Consider the following 14,832-nt stretch of genomic DNA (forward strand, 5'->3'; position numbering starts at 1 on the left):
AGGGATGTAAGCTGGGATTTGCTAAGGACCAGCGTCAGTGGGATCATCATCTCTGTTGTGGAAAGATCCAGAAGTGAAGACTCTCACTTTGGCAGCGTGGTTCAGGCACACGTCCCTTTCACTGATGCGCCAGTGATGAGGGTCTGAGTTCAGCTGTGCTATAATGGTTGCAGATTGCCAAAGGCAGACAAAACGTACCCCCAGGTTGGTCATAAAGAAGCTGATCACTGCAACTTGCAGATACGTACCTTTGGGTACGAGCCAAGCTCAGCCTCACTACCCATACGTGTGACTTGTTCTGAGGGCTATGGGCTAAGTGAGCCATACTAACCCAGCCAACTGTACCATACCCTAGAACTACATTTGTAAGGGTCCTGTGGCCTGTAAAAGACAAAAATTAGCCTAGGAGGTAGAAGCAGAAACAGGCTGTCATGAGGTTTTCCTCTGTGTCAGCCTGTGATCAGTCAGAAGGGTCCCTCTGATGGAGCATCTTGCCGAGTAATCCAGAAAAGAGCTCCTAGCAAGCAATGCTGTAGCTCAGATCTGGCTATAACCAAAGCTCCTTGCAAGAGGAAGCTCGAGTAGCTTTACCACAGCCCACACGAGTGTAAGCAGTGTGCTGGGCTCCCAGCTGCTAGTAAGCATTGCTCTGCTGTTACTCTGTGGTCCAAGATGCACTGTCATTGCAGGTGAACCAAGGTAACAGCAAAGCCCTGGGATCTGGTCTGGGATACCTGGAACACATTTGCCAACTGATTGAGAAGATTGGGCAGCTGCAGGAGCACAACCTGCGTCTCCAAAAGCAAGTATGCAGCTTGCAGAAAGAACAGAAGATGAGCCAGATAAAAGAGGTAAGCAGACACCATAGTATCTTTCATTAAATTACATACTCAAGACCCAGATGGAAAGTTCCAAGCCTGTGTGAGGAAAGATGCTAATTTACTTGACACACACCCCTCTGGGCTGGGTGCTCTGGTCTTCAGGGAGCCCTCACCCACCACAGTGGGCTCCATTGCCTTTAGAGTGGGCTTGGGTTTCTCTTCTTGTTCAGTTTTGTTTCCCAGATGTGCTTGCTTCTGTTGAGTTAAAAAGCATTCCTCTCACCTCATACGATGACCAGCGCAAATTCAGTAGCTTTTACTGCTCTACAGCCAAAAATTTCCCAAGAACACATCTGCCCCTGTCAGTGCTATCAAAACAAACATTTCCATGGACCTCCTTAGCAATTGTGTTTTGAATTAAAAGCTCGCTCTTTTCCTTCTGGTTTCAAACTGTCAAAATCCCAGAATTTCCCACAAAACAGACACAATGGAAAAGAGAAGCAGTAGTCCTCCTAACCCAGCTCATGCTTTCTTTCCGTTCCTACGCTTCTGAGCTGCCAAATGAAGAATCTCTGACATAAAACATATCTCAGTGTTCCCATTTGTCATTTTTTTATCAGCCAGAGCTATCTGAGGAATTTGACTGAAATTTGCAAGTCATTTTAGTGTCCTCCTAAACAGCATTTTTTAGTCCCTGCATATTTTGTTCAGGTCTAATCCACCTCTGCTTCTCAGTCCTTTTTCTTTGGCCATCACGCCAGGTTTCCAGTTTCTTTCCTCCCCTCCCTTTCTACTTATTTTATCACTCCCCAAAGGAACAGAAGGGGTTTGTCACACTCAGCTATTCCTTCCCAGCCATGCTGTGGCAAGTCTTTTATTCTCCCGACAGCGTCATTCCTCCCCCGGTGCTGCTTTCCCACCTGCTGGGACTGGATCTGCAGTAGGTGACTGACTCCTCCTCAGAGCCAAAGCCAAGTTGTGAGTCAGGTTGCAGAGCCAAGTAGCTCGTCATTTCCATGTACCCATCTCTCACGCTCAGAGGAATGCAGCCTCCTACATAGAGCCTGGGAATTGTTAGCACATTTCCTGAAGCTTTACAACTGTGAGTCATTGCTCAAAGTAACTCTTCCAAGCTGCAAATTCAGGGTCAAAACCTCATCTGGTATATGTGCCCCCTCCTCCCCAGCTCCCACTGAAATGAAAGGCATTGTGCTTTCATTTAGATACTTGAAACTGTGATCTTTTTGTATTTTCCAAGATCTTTCAGCAGTGCCTTCTCAGCTGCATTTGCCCCATACTGCTCAGCAGGGAATTGGACCCCCAGATGTGACATTCAGCACTTGGAACATGCTCTGCAAAACTGGGTGCTCTCTCCCGGGTACCTCTGCGGTGCCTGCATGTCCTACATCTGAGCAGCTCTCCATCATTTTCCTCTTCAGAGTCACAGCCCCTCTATGTGTAGAAGAGGAACACTAGTACCCCCATTTGCCATGAGATGCGGAGGCTGCTGTCCACATCGCATTTTGGAGTGTCTCCTAAGGCTACTTTCCAAACCACGTTCATTTTCCATGCACCCTATGAGCATGGAAAGGTTTCCATGCCCCAGACACAGCTCGGGAAGACACAACCCCCAGAGCAGAGATGGGTTAGTGTGGTATTAAGAACTGGTCATGAGAATTGTAGACAGCCAGTGTTCCCAATGCTGGTCTTGGTAGCTCTACAGACATTACCACAGAGACTGCTGACATTTTGATGCTGGGACACAACGGGAACATGGTTACGCCACATCCTTTGCCTTAATGCCATGGGCCAAAAGCGGCATCTTTCATCAGATTTTCAAAGCACCTCCCAAAGGTATAAGTAATGCAAAGTGCCATGCTGCTGTGACAACATATCCAGATGAGATGTTGCATTAAAACTGCCGATCGCTTGGGGGTCTCCAGAGGTGCTAAACCAGTGTTGTCCTGTCCTGGTTCCAACACCAATGAACAGTTTGGTTCCCTTTCCACTTCAGCTGGATAAGGCTTTCCTTGCTTCCTACCCTCCTAAACTCCTGTGCAAGATGCTTGTGCAAGGCAGAAAATCTCCCCTTCCCACCACACCAGCTACAGCAGAAATACACCAGCTGAAGTACCACATACAGTGACTGACTGGTAACATGCAAGTCAGCTATGGCATCCCATCGGTAAAAATACAAGATGTTGTCTGTGCATATTCCAAAACAAATAACATTATCTTAAAATGCGAGTTACTGTTATAACGGATCTGTTTGTTTACACAAATGCTTTAGCTGAGCAGCTCTGTGTTTAGAAACTTGTATTCAATTCCTTCTGGGAAACAAACCCAAAAGATGCTGAGTATCAGGCAATTTAAGTTAAACACCAAAGAATCCATGAAAAATCTGTATTGCCAACTCCAGGCTGCTCAGCCCTTTGGAGAATTAAATAATTTGTCTGGGTTATGATGGGTCTCAGGACAAGGCTGGGCATCCCTGGGCTGGAATGTTTGCAGTTTGACTGTACCATGGCACCACCTGCTTGCCTTGGGCCGTTGCAGCCTGAGAGTCGGCATGCTTTCTTTTTGTCTGGTGTAGGAGTACCTTCTGCAGCATTGCTCCTGTGGAGCTGCCAGCATCTTCCTCAACTCCTACCAAGACATGAAGACATTTTTTGCTGGGAGGAGCAGACCTCACAGCCTCTTGGTTCAGACTGGAAACCCTTCCGATCTTTCCATCATCCCAGAAATAGGAGTGAACACTGAAAAGCTGAGCAGCTGCCATGGTGAGTTGAAATACCTCTAACCTGCCCTTCTGCTTGCCACCAGTTGGTAAAATAAACTGACCAACAACTTCCTTTTCCCTAGGAAAGACAGATGGGAACAGAGCAAGGTGTTAGTGGAACTAAACATTAGCTGGAAAGCTAGCTAAGATATGCCTTTTAAAATGCTTTATCTAGACCTAGGATGTTAACACTTGCTGCTTCACATGTGTGAAGCAGGACTTTTTGCTCTGCAGCTGTGGCTACAAGGATTAGGACAAATGTGTTATAAAATGGGTCTCTCTTTTGGAAACTTAGGATGTTTGAATAGGTCAATTAGTGGAGCCCATCCATGTGGCTTTAAAATCCCCCCCAGCCAAGGTAGTATTTGATCTAAGATGGAAAGCCTTATGCCTGTTCTTAGTCTCCTACCCTCTCAAGCAGGCACAGAACACATTCCTGGAGGATGACTTATTCTATAGACTGAGTGGAAATAAGCCCCAGCTGCAAAGCTTGGATCCAGAGACCAGTTTTTCCAGAAGGCTGAGAAAGACTGGGCTCAGCCTACTGATGACAAAGCCAGCTGAAAAGTCTGGATCCAATGTTAGATGTGAACCAGCCCACTAAACGAGGCTGATGAATTTATTTCAAACCTTGGACTTCAGCCTGGCTCTAATACCAGGTGAAATGCAGAACATCAGCTAACCTCCTAGCAGGATTGAATCAGAGCGCAAATGGCCTTTGGGATCTCTAGTGCTGAGGCTCAGAAATGCTCTTTCCTGGCAGTTTCAGAGCAGGCCTGGAAGGAAAATAAGACCATGAGAAAGACATTAGAAAGTCCTGCCACGGTCAGACACTTGACTGGAGCATTTACCTTCTTTCTACTGCAGTGTGGCATGAAGACACATGGGGTCTCATCCCATCATTAAGTCCTTAGGGTTCATCTGGAGTTGCAGCTTGCTGGTAGCTCTGCCCAGAAGTCATCCTAGCAGGACGCTGCTGAGAAACGTGAGCAAGTCTTTGCATTTCATTGCAGGAAGTGAGAGGCACCCGGAATCAGGAGACAGCCAGCTGATGGTGGGGCTCAGGAAGTCATCAAACAATAGGAACAACAAGGAGAATGAGTTCAGAGAAGCTGGCAGTGTGGCTGAGGGACAGGCTTTTCCGTCAAAGGACCCTGCAGTAAGAAAGGTGAGTGATAAGCTTGGAGCCAGGCTCTGAGCGGGACCTGTGGGAGAAGCAGGGAGAAGTTTTGCTCAGGCAGATCAGAGTGGGATGTGAGAAGAACAAGCCAACCCTCTCTGCTACTGAACGGGGCTGGGGCAGCGAGGGCCAGGGTGCTCTGCGCCTCTCTGTTCCCAGCCTTAAATGAAGACAATGGCTATGTCTTTATGCCAAGACAGGCACAAACAGAGCACTGGTGCAGGGGAGAGGAGCACTGCAGACAGCAGCATGGGCTTTAGCCCTCACTAACTCCAGATAACTCAACACATGAACTCTGTCTTAAGTATCTTCACTACTGCTGCTAGTGAGATTAAACCAAGAACAACATGTTCATTACCAGATATGAAGATTTTAGTGGGTTGGTCCTTAGCTGACAACACTTATTACCAGACTGGCAGCATATCAGTGTAACTAGCTCCAGTCCCCAAAGCGTGTTTCAGGGAAACCGTGTTGCTGAAGTCCAAGGGAGCCAGGACGAATGCTCTTCCTCTCCCTTTCTTTCCCATTGTTTGTGCCTGCCTCAGCACTTTAAGGTTCTGGTGGGGATCAGAAGTGCTGAAACACCAGGGCAGAGGCTCTAATCAGAGTATTCCCAGCTGGACAGGAAAGAGGAAGGAGTAGGTCTCTCGTGGGAAAGACCGTATGAAATTTCCACCCCAAAGTCGCAAGTAGGTTGCAAACACTTCAATGAACTTCAGAAACCAAATCAAGGCTGAATCCTGAAAGGTGCTCCGTGCTCTGGCATGTGTCCAGCCAACTTCTGGAGAATGAGCATTATTTTAAGCACATGGGAAGTCCTGATGACGTCACAATTAAAATCCACACTCTTTACACTGAATCCTTGTGCTCTTTTGTTACACCACACTTTAGTGTTGCCACTTAGTATTGCGCTTTGTACCCTGAGCATGAAATGCCCCATTTACTTCCACAGTGCAGGTACAGTCCGGGAATCCTGCTACACTAGTCCTCAGACTATTAGGTGCTATTACACATGAACTGGCAGTCTAAATACAAAAGAGAGGATAGCCATGGGGGAGGAAAGAAGGGATTATCACACAGGTGAGGGACTGAATCATAAACAGATAAACGATTTGCGCAAGGGTGTGGGTGGGCTCCAGGCCAGAGCTGAGAACTGAGCCCAGTCTGTTCCCAGTACTGTGAGATGGTCTCACTGCCTTGTTACTTATCAGTGTATTTGCCTTTTGTTTTTAGGGTCTGGACGTCAGCAAGAACATCTTGGTATGTACTGCCTTCGCAAAATATATTTAATTTGTACCTGCATTATCGTGGACCAAGCCCTTGTAGCGTGCAGCCTTGTACGTGAACGAGAGAGGTTCACTGACCCCTGACGTTTACCACCAAAGTAACAGAAAGATGACTTATTGCATGCGGTCTGTTGTTCTCCCACCCCACTGCAGGCAACAGCTAGCTAGCCTTCGGGACCAGGCAACTGCTCAGGCTTTCTGTGATGTTAGCAGATATCGTGCTTTTCTGGCACAGCACCAGCGCAAGGAGGGACTAACTGCTGAGGCCTCCAAAACGCTTCCGCAGCATACATTAATCTTAGTAGTAAACAAAAAGTTTTGATATAAACAGTCTCACTCACGGGCAATTAACTCAACAGCACAGAAACCGGTGTTGTGGTTTTCAGCTGAGCCCATGACTTCATCTGCAGTTTTGAGCTGAAAACTTAGCAGAGCCCCAAGAATTAGCACACTAGGCTCTGCCTGGGCTGGTGCTGTGGCTGGGCAGCTGCCAGGCTGTGCCACCAAGGCGGCCACAGCTCACGGAGCAATGGCACTGCTGGTGGCACAGTGGGAAGGCACCTCGGGACAGGGCAGAACAACGCCCCGAACGTGACAACGGTCTGAGAAATTCAGTGAAATGGGAATAATTTCTCTTCATTACACTAGTCCTGGAGCATGATCTTTTTTTGTTCTGTTCCCAAGGTCTTCCAGCCATTACTTCAGGGAATTTAAAACAATGTAGAAAAAAAAACCCATGAATTTTTTTATGCATCGCTCCTTTTCAGTTTGTGAGTCCAGATGAGCTCAGCCCAGAGAGAACAAACATTAGGGTGGGCCTCATGAGACTCCCTGAACTCTTGATAATCTCTATTAGCATTTCAAATGTAAGTGCCCAATAGCTGTGGCTTGCAGACGTGACAGGGAAACAAAGGCTTGATCTCTTCTAATTCATGGTCCACAAAAGTCACCACCTTGAAAAGGGCTGATACCAGTGCACCTGGCTTAATAGAAAGGAGAAAGGAGTCAAGCTGCTTTTGTGGGTTGTTTTTGTTGTAAAGGCCCGCTGGGTGCATATGAGTAGGTAGGAAACCAAACTGATCTTCTCCTTTAGCACAGTAAAACAATAAGGTGAAACGTGCCTTTAGGCAGCTACTCAGCACTCACTAGTGAAGTGCCCTCTCTGAAACCTTAAGTCAGAAAGAACAGCAGGGTCCTGGTCACAGCAATAAATGTTACCAAACAAAACACAGAAAGGATGGTATTACTGACAGTTGATCGTCCTGCCTCTTTGTGTCCTACACAGGCACAGGCTGGCCACTGGCTTTCACTGCAGGGTGTTAAAAATTCTGTTGTGGGACCTGACTCTTATCTGTCTGAAATAAAGAAGCTCCCCTCATCCTACGTACCCCGAAGTATCACATGTTGGCCAGATGGGGTCTGCCAGCAGAGGGTCCTTGAAGTTGTGGTTTCTTCTTGGTCCCTAGGGTGAGAGCCATGCTTGGGGCAGAATGAAAGATCTTATGAGGAAGACACGGCTGAGAAACCACAACAAGCTGGGGCTGTCCTCCGCTGCTCTGAAGAGGTCCTGCCCACAGTTGTACAGGTAAGGCAGAGCTGCGGGAGATTTTCACTTCGTGTTGGGAGGAGGTGGTGGGAGATTTACCTCTAGTTCTTGCTGGCCAGGGAAGACCCCTCCTTACCTTCTCTGCATGGCATATGGAGGTCCTGGCCAGCACAGCCATTTGCTTCCTTAGTGCCCAAGTGCTCCAAGATCCCAACTGTATAATGTTACCTGCGTGAGAATAACAGAAACATTAGGTCCCTAAAAGAAGGTGCAGGATGAGGGGATGTTGACCGTTAGCCAGAACCATTCTGTAGCCTAATTATTTGTCTTTCTGCTCCCTCCTAAGCATTAGAGTCGAGGTCAAAGCTGTCTTCTATCCACCTTCATGCCTTTCATTCAGTGGAACAGTAACCTGTATTGCAGCTGATGTGTGATGGGATGGGACAGTCAGGATCAGCTGGAAGGTTTCCTATCAGAGAGGAAGGGGAGACAAAGTTTGCTGAGTGTGTGCTCACGGGTGAGACCTGCTTGTTGCTGTAAATGAATGTTTGGGTCAAGGATGAGGTCCCATTTCTCTTGACATCTGCGCTGGTCCCTTGGGCAGGTATGTCTACCAGGCTGGTTACAGCCTGGCCGCTGAGCTACGCTGCGGTGCACGTCTATCCGAGGTGATGACAGTGCTGCCAGCTACCCCTTGCACAGATACTCCCTGTGCGCTCGCCGTGTCCTCCCAGGTGGTCGGGTGAATTCAGGGTGTCTGTATATACTATCAGGTAACAGGAAGAGGCTGGGTATCTTACTCACCAAAGCTGGAGCTCCGCACCTCCCTGTGTTTTTTCAGCTGAGGTCTCAGTAACCTTGAGCGGAACAGCTCAAATGTGCTTAAGCCCTTCTCAGGTTTTAGAGAGGGGGTGGTGGTGAAACAGCAGTTGTTTAAGCGCTCAGGAATGTCCCGTTGTTCCCCTTAGACAGCCTGTACCTACCTTACAAAATGCATACGGGAACTGGGAATCTTGTAATTACAGCTGGAAAAAAAATCTCTGTACTTCATGGAGTGATTTTTCCAGCTGGGAAAAGCTTGGTTGGGGCCCAAGCACACGTAACAGGCAAGCTTCCTCCTATTGTTTGGGAAACTGAAAGAAACACAAAGCAGAAAGAGATCAAACAGTTCCATCTAAAATAGATGGTGAACCAGCTGGGGAAAAAATACAAACTCTTATGAACCTTCCCTCTAAACCTGAATAGAACCAGGACTTTATCTGGGCTTCAGAAACCTCTCGCTTGGCGCATTCTCTGCAGCACCGAGGACACTCTGCTCCCTGTGTGAGAACTGCAGGCTAGGTCCTCAGGTGGCTAAATCGATGTGCCTTCAATGAAGGGCCAGCCCAACAGCTCCTAACAGAAATAGCTTTTGCTGCTTTCACACGTATACTGGACAACTACTACTGTCATGGAAATGCTGTACAACAAGATGCCAAATGGATGATTTTTTTAACCTGGCTGTAACTGGGCAACCCCAGAAATCTCGTACACTGATTTTCCAGGCTGATTTCTATAGCTGGTAATGGCCTTCTCTTTTCTTTCACTTTCTTCTCCCATATAGCTACATAAAACCCTTGCTTTACTCATGCCCCTTATCTCCCTCCATCTCCTCCTCTTCTGCTTCCTACCTCTTATTCCCCAGTCCTATCTGAATTTCCTCTTGCTCTTTTACCCCACAGCCTGCAATAGCAATGCATTGACCCTGGGCTTCTCACCGGTGCCTGGAAAAGCTGGGCACCTTGCTCCTATGGCATTTTGGAGATGTAGTTGCCCTCAGGCTGCTTTGAAATAAAAAGTTAGGCTTCGTGGATCAATGAGAGCCCTGCAAATGCTGCTGGACAGAAAGCAAGGCCCTTCCAGTACCAGAATGCTAAAGCAAGAAAGTCTCACTCGTCTGCAGCTCTTGGCAAATCAAACGTTGAAGCCCTGATACTTTCATCATTTAAAGCCACTGCTTTGTTAATTTATGAAATAGGTTTGTCCTGGCTCCTGGTCCTGTTTGTATATGCAGGCATATGGAATCGGCTGGCTTTTGCTTCCCTGGGCTTCCCTGGGCTCTGAGACCTCTCCCAAGGTCTTGAACTGGGCCAGATTGGAGCCTGGTGCCCTGCGATAACAGACAGCTCTGAAGGAAGCAGAGATTTGTTGCTTTTGACACTCAGTCCCACTTGAGTCGTTTGGGCAATTAGAGAAAGTCTCTTTGTTTTTGTTTTTGTAACTAGGTCGAAGCAAATCCCCTTTCGCGCTCCTACTCTGCATATGATGAATGACCTCCTCCAGGGAGGTTGTTCTGGGCTTTTTTTTCTGTCTTTTTTTTTTTTTTTTTTAAACATCCACAAAAGAATTCTCATAGTAGAGAGAAGACTTGGTTCTTCCAGCGGGAGAGAGAGGGGCCTGCCAAGGTAAACATACTGGCACAAGACTCGGTGGTTTGTCATACATTGTTCTAAACAGGCTCAGGCTTTCATTTCATTTTCTTTTTCCTGCTAGTATGTTTACTCCCACAAAGCAACATCTATTTTGTGCAAAGGGCCAGAACAGACTGATGATTTACTTGACGATGAACCTAAGCAGCACATGGACCTGGATCTGACCTATGGCAGGAATGATCCGTCCACAAAGAGCAAGGAACTTCCAGCTCAAATGACTCCCAAGACAAGAAGTTTTGCCTTTCTACTGTGATTGGTTTGAGTGACAGAAAATTGTTCTCAAATGATAGTGGTGCATCATACAGTCAAATACTTGCCCGTGTTAAACAATTAGGCTGATGCTGCTTTGAACAGTAAGGAGAGGATCCAGCCTGGCCTGTGAAAGCTGGGCTGCAGATTCTGCAGGAGGGTACACCTTGATCAAATTATTGCCTGCACGTTGCCACTCCATCTGACATTATAAAACATGTGAAGTTGTCACTGGTTAGAGTGGTGTTACAGACAATCCCCAAAAGCTCAAGGAGGAGCTTGACCCTGACTTTCCCTAGCTCCCTTTGCAGACAGACACGACCTCCAGTCTCGTGCTACTTGCCGTGACTGCTGCTGGGAAGCAGACTGGCCCAGCAGTTGTTCCAGCCCTGGCAGAGATACACAAGCAGCCATCTCGAGGAAAGCAATTGTGCTCAGGAGCTTTTCTGATGCTATCCCCGACCCTTTTCCAGGGCAGGATCTAATTTGGGAAGCTCTGGGCAATCCCAGCCTGGAACTCCTGTACAGGCACACCCACCTGTGTATCTACAGGAGCTGCGGCTTTAATGCAGCTGCGTGGGCATATGCTAACCTCAAATTACACTATCTTTCATGGTAAGGAAGCTAGTTTCAGCTTGACAGCCACCAAAAGCTTGCTGCGGTATGATGCCTAGTTTGTGGATAGTGTGAAGTAAGTTAGGAAGCACAGACCCGTGCCAACATTACAAAAACCCATCTTCGGTATTGTATAGCAAAGGCTGAAAAGGGCCCGAGCGCCTCAGACCCAGGTGTGAGTGCTGCTCTTCAAGCGGGAAATGACCACCAAGGGAGATCTCTGTGCTCAGCATTGAGAAGCAGCCAAGGAATTAAAGAATAATATCAAGACAGAAGTTTGACCATTTCACTGTAAAAGAGTTAAGAGCTGAACAAGAAAAAAATAGTACAACGTTTAGGTTAAAAAGAAAACAAATTAGTAGCTGGCAAAACAAAGAGTCTGCACCACATCAGTCAGGACTTTGAGGTGAAAAATTTTTCCAGCTCAAAGATTTGAAGTAAATAGCTAGTATTATTTGAAATAAATAGCTATTAGCTAATAAATCGCTATTAGCTATTTATTTTCTGTAAATAGCTTTGAAATGTTGTATTAAGGAAAAGCCAAACCTACGGCTTTTCTTCCTTAAACAGCAACTATTTTAAAAGTGTTCCAAAACGTTTGTCTTTCATAAGTCCTGGAGGCCCGAGCTAGCTAAGCATTACAACCAAACGGGATGCATTACACTTATTTCAATCATATGTAATAAATAACAAACAAAAAAATTAAGCTGGAGAGAGTCTACAGCAGCTAGCTTAGCCTTGTTCTTCAAAACATCTCATTTCCTTCTTACTACTTCAGGCCAGAATTTTTAACTTCCCTGTGACGGTCACCCACCAGTCTCTCCCCCTCACTTCCAGCTAGACAGAAAACACCGGTTGCTCTCAAGAAAATGATGTTTGTGTCCATCCATTACATTGTGATTCCATGCCAAGGGCTGCATTTTGTAGCTCTCTCTCTTGGATGCTGCCACAAATATTTGGACAGCATCTGTTTTGGCATTTCAAGCTGGAGTGGGGGAAGCTGCGCTGGGTGTAGCTTGGATGTTGGGTACATATGCACAGCATATTCATGCTGAAAGCATAGCCATGTGTTCTGACCACTGTCAACTTTGATTGTATTTTTCCATTTGTTAAGGCCAGATATTGTGTCTTCGGAGCTGAAGAAAACTGAGAGGAACTCCATGATCGTTCTGGGACAAAATACAAAGAATGAAAACATATGGCCTTTCTGATAACCCAAGTCAAATGGAACGAGGTAAAATAAGTAAAGCAGCATGTGGTTCTTTGTGGGTTGGGGTTTTTTTGCCTCTTTTCAGCACAGAAATGAGGCAGTCCTATTCCTTCATCCAGACACGCTCCAGCATGCAAATTTTTGAAGTTCACATTATATGCATTTAGGCCAGCTGGGGCTGGGGACTAGCCCGTATACCTTCATTTTAATAGCCCACTGCTTTTAAAAAAAAAAACAACCAACCAACCAACGCCAAACCACAATTTAAAGGCATCTGTAGTCATACAGGCTACATCACGCAGCCCTTTTGCAAAAAGTACAGCAGCAAATTAATTTATCTGCAGTCAGTCCACAGACTCCCAAACAGTAAGCCAACCAGGTGTTTTGGGAAAGAGACAACCTGCCCATAATCAAGACTAAAAGAGAACCAAGCTCAGCCTCATCTTCCACCTTCCCAACTCAGCCTATGCGTTAAATGCAGAGAAACCTTTTCTGGTCACTGACACTCACCGCATGTTTCTGTTTCAGAAATGCGAAGTGGGAACACCAATGACAAAGAACCCTGGTCTTACTTTGTGCGACCTGAATCCTGCAGTTATGAAAAGAGCAACTCCAGTTTGAGCGTTGGAAGGGAAAGATGGGAGGGGGAGGTTGGAAAGGGTCTGTGGACAGGTGCATGGTCAGCTATGAACGTCTTTGCTGCCGATTCTGATGTATACTTACGAAAGTCAAGCCACAGATGAGAATTGCTGTTAGCCTGTTGGCAGCATAACCGACGGAGACTTTTAAGTAAGATTTGGAAATTCTTCCTCCTCTCTGGGTTAGGAACAGGACTACCTGAAAAATTGAAGCTTTTAAGTTATCATTGCTTTCTGGGCGCCTTTTCCAGCTGAAATAAACTTAAGCTTTATGGGACAGAGCAGCATCTAGAGGAGTGCCAGAGACTCCTTGCCCGGCGCTGAAGTGGCTGTTGGAAGGACAGCTTCCTCTCTCGGGGTGGGGGCACTGAGCTGCAGTCTCTGCTTGTCCCCAACACAGCTCCTCCCTTCAGAGCAGCATCTGGCCAGCTGCGCCGCATGACTGGAATCCAACAGGAAAACCAAGTCTGCAACGCCAAGACTTCCTACAAGGCCGTTCCTGAATCTGCCACTAGCTTCTAACCCTGTGAGCCTGCTCCTTCTGCAGAGGCCCCTCGAGTCCGGTGCTACCCTCTGCAGAAGCTGGCGCCGCGCAGGCTCATTGCAGGGACCAGCGCGAGGGGCACTGTGGGAATCAGCCTTTTGAGAGGCTGGAGGCTGCGCCCAAGGCAGCACCCCAGCTTCACCAGGCAGCCCAGCTCTTGGGCTAGCAATCTTTTGCAGGGGGAACCAGGCTTGACTTCCTACTTTTACGTCACAAGTCCTCCAGCTGTGCAGGTAGGGGCCCGAGGCTGTAGGTGGGGTAGCTGTGCTGCTGTAGGGCTCAGCCTGGGCTCGCTCTGCTGGGAAAAGGCAAGAGGGAATGGAGAGCTGCAGGGAAGAGTTATTCAAATACGTACATCCTTTATAAGCTGTGGCTCTTTTGGGCCACAATAACAACCGTGTAACACTACGGCTGTGTTTGGTGGCTGCCTTATTACCACATGTCCACTGATTCCAGAGTCAAGGGACAGACAGCACATCCTCGTGAAGCTCCCATGGTTGCAGTGGTCTACACACACCAGATCTTATTGGTACTTGGCACAATCATTAACACACGTGCAGTAAAGATTTAAATAATCCAACTTTGCTTATTGTTAAGAGATTATTCTATCCCCTGAATTACAATATAATTGCAAGTCAAGCAATTGCTGTTTAAAAATCCCTCCCCAAGCCAAACTTGCCTGGGAACCAAGACAGGAGGAGCTGGCAGGAATGGATCAACTTCAGCGCAGCTTAGCCTTCCAGTAACAGATGCTGCCCCCTTGCTCACCTGTATCAGCTGGAGCCCTTGGAGTCCTCAAAACCAGGGCAGAATCTCTTCTGAAATTCAAAGCACCCCAGCCACGCTCTCCCAGGGCAGCTGTAGTTTGCAGGGGAGAGCGAAGGCAGCAGCCCAGGCCTGGTTCTCCAAGTACTCAGCAGGGTTGTTACTCAGCATCTCCCCCCCACCCAGTAAAAAAGTCTGTGCTGACTCAAAGTTAGCACCCTAAAGTAGGTGCCGTGTTTAATGTTTCAGTTGTAGCTGCTGCTGCATGACTTGGTTGTTCACTGTATATCTTGCTAGCTTCATCCCAAGCTAGAAAGATTTATAACTTGATTATTCTGTGAATAGTCTGTATATCTCCATAAATACAGGGGACTAAAATCCTGCATTAACTTACACCCTCCATTATCCTTCCAGCTTTACAGAGACTGTAAGGAACGTGAATCAGTGCAAACTGAATTTAAAGTGTTTTTAAGACATAGCATCATGAACTGGTATTCCCCACCACCTCCATTCACATTATAGGTTTGTTGGTTTGGGTTTGTGGTTTGTTTTTTTTTTTTTTAACTAAAATGAACTAGCACTCTTTTTTATTACAGCATTATATGAAATATATTCATGTATTTTCAGAAATATATTTATAACATGTAACATACTGTATAGTTCTCTACTCCAGGATGCATTGTAATACAAGCGTAAGAAATTTAATAAAAGCATCACTACTACAATAA

At 46.7% G+C, this 14,832-nt stretch overlaps 1 protein-coding gene across 4 annotated transcripts in view; it reads left to right on the top strand.

Annotated features, from left to right (window-relative positions):
- The window catches only part of LOC135315456 (YLP motif-containing protein 1-like), a 33,346-nt gene extending 18,514 nt beyond the window's left edge, over positions 1-14,832 (top strand). For all 4 annotated transcript variants that reach the window (XM_064463642.1, XM_064463643.1, XM_064463644.1 and 1 more), the window contains exons 3-9: positions 690-851; positions 3,415-3,601; positions 4,614-4,768; positions 6,014-6,040; positions 7,533-7,651; positions 12,062-12,181; positions 12,686-14,832. In XM_064463642.1, coding sequence (XP_064319712.1) covers positions 690-851; positions 3,415-3,601; positions 4,614-4,768; positions 6,014-6,040; positions 7,533-7,651; positions 12,062-12,158 — 747 coding nt within the window. In that variant the 3' untranslated portion in view covers positions 12,159-12,181; positions 12,686-14,832. The remainder of the gene's footprint in view (positions 1-689; positions 852-3,414; positions 3,602-4,613; positions 4,769-6,013; positions 6,041-7,532; positions 7,652-12,061; positions 12,182-12,685) is intronic.

Source organism: Phalacrocorax carbo, chromosome 12 (genome assembly GCF_963921805.1).
Source record: "Phalacrocorax carbo chromosome 12, bPhaCar2.1, whole genome shotgun sequence".
Taxonomy (NCBI): Eukaryota; Metazoa; Chordata; class Aves; order Suliformes; family Phalacrocoracidae; genus Phalacrocorax; species Phalacrocorax carbo.